The 4296-nt window shown below is 41.4% G+C and overlaps 1 protein-coding gene across 1 annotated transcript; it reads left to right on the top strand.

Annotated features, from left to right (window-relative positions):
* The first annotated feature begins 1391 nt into the window (after positions 1–1391).
* On the top strand, positions 1392–3876 carry LOC147567771 (uncharacterized). Its single transcript, XM_086658037.1, has 4 exons — positions 1392–2469; positions 2584–2819; positions 2939–3115; positions 3280–3876. The coding sequence occupies exons 1-4, from the start codon at positions 1392–1394 to the stop codon at positions 3874–3876; spliced, it is 2088 nt and encodes a 695-aa protein (XP_086514163.1).
* The last annotated feature ends 420 nt before the right edge of the window (positions 3877–4296 follow it).

The raw sequence follows: 4296 nt of genomic DNA, 5'->3' as shown, positions 1-4296 counted from the left end.
GGATCTTTCTAATACTTGTCTTGATTAATTAAATCCTTTGATGTGCTTTAATGTCTATTGATTGTTTATCTATATGGATTGGATTTTCTTTCCATTACTCATGCCTCATAATTAAATATTCCATACTTTCGTTAAGTTGTTAAATGGAGTATGCTTTTTAGATGATGAATAATAGTTAAGCAATTCGAATCTCTATAAGGTAGACAATTAGAATTAGTAATTATAAAATTGCTTTATCTAGAATATCATCCCGAGTAAATACAAAAGAGATTTAAGTAATTAAGTGCTTGTTTTATAAAGTGAAATTGTGCGGTGGATTTTATAATCTTAGATATCTTCTCACCTCTCTTAGATAGTTTAGTTTTATTTATTTTCTTATTTCTTGCAAATCAATTATCAAATTTATGAGTGGGGTGTGTGTGTGTGTTTTAGTCTAAGTAGTTATTGACATTTTGATTATTGGGCTAAACTCGCCGTCAATATTCGAAGTTACCTACTTATTCCTTGGGACGATTTCCCGATTTACTAACATACTATAACTTGACCTCGTATACTTGCGGGAATAGGCCTACCAGTAGCCAAGTTCTCTAATATGGCTGGTCAGGTTGCATCAGCTAAGAAAGTTGTAGAGTAGTTTCAGGACCAGCTCCATGACCAACCTCAGAGTGTTGAAATTAGAAGACTTGAGAGGCAGGCTGTTGCTTCTTATACCCATCTGGCAGGGGCTGAGGCTTTCATGTTAAGGCAAAAGGCTAGGGTTCAATGGTTGAATGATGATGATGCTAATACCAAGTTCTTTCACAGCACTATTAGAGAAAGGAAGGCCAAGAATAGTATCTTTAAATTGACTAATGGTGAGGGTGTGGTCCTTGAGGATCAGCATGATATTGTGCAGGAATGTGTGGGTTTCTATCAATCCTTCTTTGGCTACTCAGAAGGGGGGGAGAGAGAGGATGATATTTTGGATTCCCTTGAGTTTGCTAACATTCTTCTTCCTGATTGTGAGCAGGACTTAGCTGGGCCTGTCACTAGGGATGAATAGTGTTTGCTCTTTCTACTATTGGGTCAGACAAGGCTCCTGGGCCTGATGGCTTCTCCTCCTATTTCTTTAAGAGGTGCTGGGCTATAGTAGGTAATGATTTCTCTAAAGCCATTAGCAGCTTCTTCAAGTCTAGCAAATTGTTGGGAGAAGTGAATGCTACTTTTGTTTCTCTGGTGCCTAAAGTACCAAATGTGAACTCTATGGGTGATTTTAGACCTATAGCTTGCTGCAATGTGATATATAAGACCATAACTAAGATTCTTACTGTTAGGCTTAAGAAGGTGGTTGATACTTTAGCGAGTGGCAATCAATCTGCCTTTATCTCTGGGAGACCATTCAAGATAATATCATGCTAGCTCATGAGCTAGTAAGGGCATATGGTAGGAAGGATGGTCCTCCTAGGGGTGCAGTTAAAATTGATCTTCAGAAGGCCTATGATACAGTTAGGTGGTCAGCTCTTTTGAAGATCCTTAAGAAGTTCAAGCTTCCTGAGGTGTTCATTCAGTGGGTAGAAGCTTGTGTTACCACACCTAAGTTCTCTATCATTGTGAATGGGGCTGCTAATGGGTACTTTGAAGGTCACAGAGGGCTAAGACAAGGCTGTCCTCTCTCACCTTACTTGTTTGTGATGGTGATGGAAGTGTTTGCTGCTCTTATTCATAAAGAGAGGGTGGTTGGTGAATTTCAATTGCATCCTAAATGTAAAAATCTTGTTGTTACTCATCTTTGTTTTGCAGATGACCTTATGGTTTTCATGAAGGGAGATGCTACTTCTGCAGTTGCTCTGAAAAGAGTTCTGGATGGCTTGCTCTTGGGCACTGGGTTGGCTGCCAACTGTAATAAAAGCTCTGTCTTTTTGGCTGGAGTAGGGGAGCAGCTAAAGGTGGATTTGCTGGGGATCTTAGGGTTCCAGGAAGGGGCTCTGCCTATCAGGTATCTTGGCTTGCCTCTTCTGTCCACTAGGTTGTCTTACACTGATTGTTTACCCTTGATTCAGAGGATATTAAGAAGGGTTCAATCCTGGAAAGCTAGGGTTTTAACCTTTGCTGGCAGACTTCTTTTGGTGAATGTGGTTTTGAACAGTATGATGATATTCTGGCTCTCTGTGTTTGTCTTACCTAAAAGGGTTTACAATGAAAACAATAAAATTTTTAGTAAATTCCTTTGGACTGGGATTGACTTAGGCTCTAAAAGAGCCAATGTCAATTGGAAGTTGGTCTGTTTGCCTAAGATTGAAGGTGGTCTTGGGGTGAGAAATATTGAAGTGCTTAATCAGGCCATAAACATGAGGCATATTTGGGAGGTTGTCACCAACAAGAACACTCTTTGGGTTCAGTGGGTCCAAAAGCATCTTATTAGAGATAAAGCCTTTTGGACCATGGATGCACCAAAAGATTGTTCTTGGTGCTGGAGGAAAATTCTTGCTGGTAGGTCTAAGGCTCAGATTTTTTTTGCTCCATATTATTTGGGAATGGTGAAGACACTCTGTTCTGGACTGATCACTGGCATCCTCTTGGGGTGTTATATGAGTTTTTTTTAAGAGCAGCACAGATATAGTTCTTTCCTCAGCATCAACACTAAAGTTGCAGGGTTTCTTAGGGATGGAGCTTGGTATGTGCTTGGGTTCCTTCAGCCTGATCTTAATACAGTGTTCTCTAGACTTCATGAGGTGGCTGTGCACAGCTTGAATCAGGATAGGAAGGTTTGGAGAGTGAGCTCTCATGGGGTTTACACTCTTAAGTATACCTATGAAGCTATTAGGCCTAGGAGCCAAACTGTAGGTTGGCACTATATTGTTTGGTATTCTCAATATGTGCCTAAGCATAGCTTCATTGCTTGGCTTGCTCTCAATAATGGGCTGAAAACTAGGGCAGATTTAGCTCTTGGGGAATGCAGATTGATGATTCTTGTGGTATATATGTGGCCTTAGCATTGAGACTGAAAGCCATCTATTTTCCAGCTGCAGCTTTGCTCAAGACCTCTGGCACAGGCTCCTTGCTGATCTTGGGTTTGTTTGGGCTGGGTTTACTTCTTTTCAGGATGCAGTTCATTGGTGAAGTAGACACTTTCATGGTGAGTTTGTCCTGGCTAAAGTTGGTAGGCTGGTGTTTAATGCAATCATTTACCATATTTGGCAAGAAAGGAACAATAGAGTGTTCAGGCAGAAGTCTCTCTGTCCTGCTGCCTTAGCTACTATTATTTGGGATGAAGTTAGAATCAAATCTACTGCTTGGAAGGGGAGGATAGAAGACAATATGCAGAATTTTGCTGCTGTTGAGAGGCTGAATTTGAATGTTAGCTTATCTAAGCCTAAAGTCAGGGGTTATAAATGGTCTCCTCCTCCCCCTGGTTGGGTTCTAGTAAGTTCAGATGGATCCCTTGATGCTGGTTCAGCTGGGTTTGGAGCTATTGTGAGGAATGACTTGGGTGTTGCTCTTCTAATGGGAGCTCCTGCTGTTGTCCCAACTTCCATTCTTGTTCATGAGCTTCAAGGAATTGAGTTGGGGCTGAGGTTGGCTAAGCAAGTGCATAGTGATTATGTGTGGGTGGCAACTGATTCTTTGGTTGTGGTCTCTCTGCTTTCTGATTTTGAGAAGTTGCCTCCTTGGATAGCTTGGCCTGTGTGGATGAGCATTAAGAAGCTGTGGTTTGGGTTCAAGGAATGTCATGTGAAGCATGTAGTCAGGGAAGTGAATCAGAGTGCAGACTTCCTTGCTAAGATGAAGCCTGCTGCTGAGTTAATCCTGTATGCCAATAGCATGCCTCCTGAGTTAGAGAATCTTATCAAAGAAGATAGAGAGGGTAGAATTAGAATGAGAAAGTCATGGACTTAATAGTTGTTGTTTCCTTTTTAGTTCCTTTGTTGCTTTTTAGCTTTGTTTTTGCTGTTCAGGGTATGGCCCTTTAATCCTAAGCTCATCAATGCAAAAAATAAAAATAAATAATCTCATCAAAGATCAGCACTTCTGGACTTCATCGGCTTCGAGTAGAAGTTCTTGGTGTTGGTGTCGGATTCTCGCCAACAGGCCGACGGCTCAGCGACTCATTTGCACTTCTCTGGGGGATGGTCATGATACCCATTTTTGGACTGATCTATGGCATCCTCCGGGTCTTCTTTATGATGATTTCGCGGAGGGGTATAGATGTGATTCTCACGTACATCTAGATGCACGGGTATCTAAGTTTATTGGGCAGTCGGTCTGGGTTTTTCCTACTCATATCACAGCTATGTTAGGGACTATCGCGGTCGAGGC

The sequence above is a fragment of the Eschscholzia californica genome, unplaced genomic scaffold, assembly GCF_041429995.1.
Source record: "Eschscholzia californica isolate CP2 unplaced genomic scaffold, dmEscCali1.0.p SCAF_1, whole genome shotgun sequence".
Lineage (NCBI taxonomy): Eukaryota > Viridiplantae > Streptophyta > Magnoliopsida > Ranunculales > Papaveraceae > Eschscholzia > Eschscholzia californica.
This window is presented reverse-complemented; position numbering and strand designations above follow the sequence as displayed.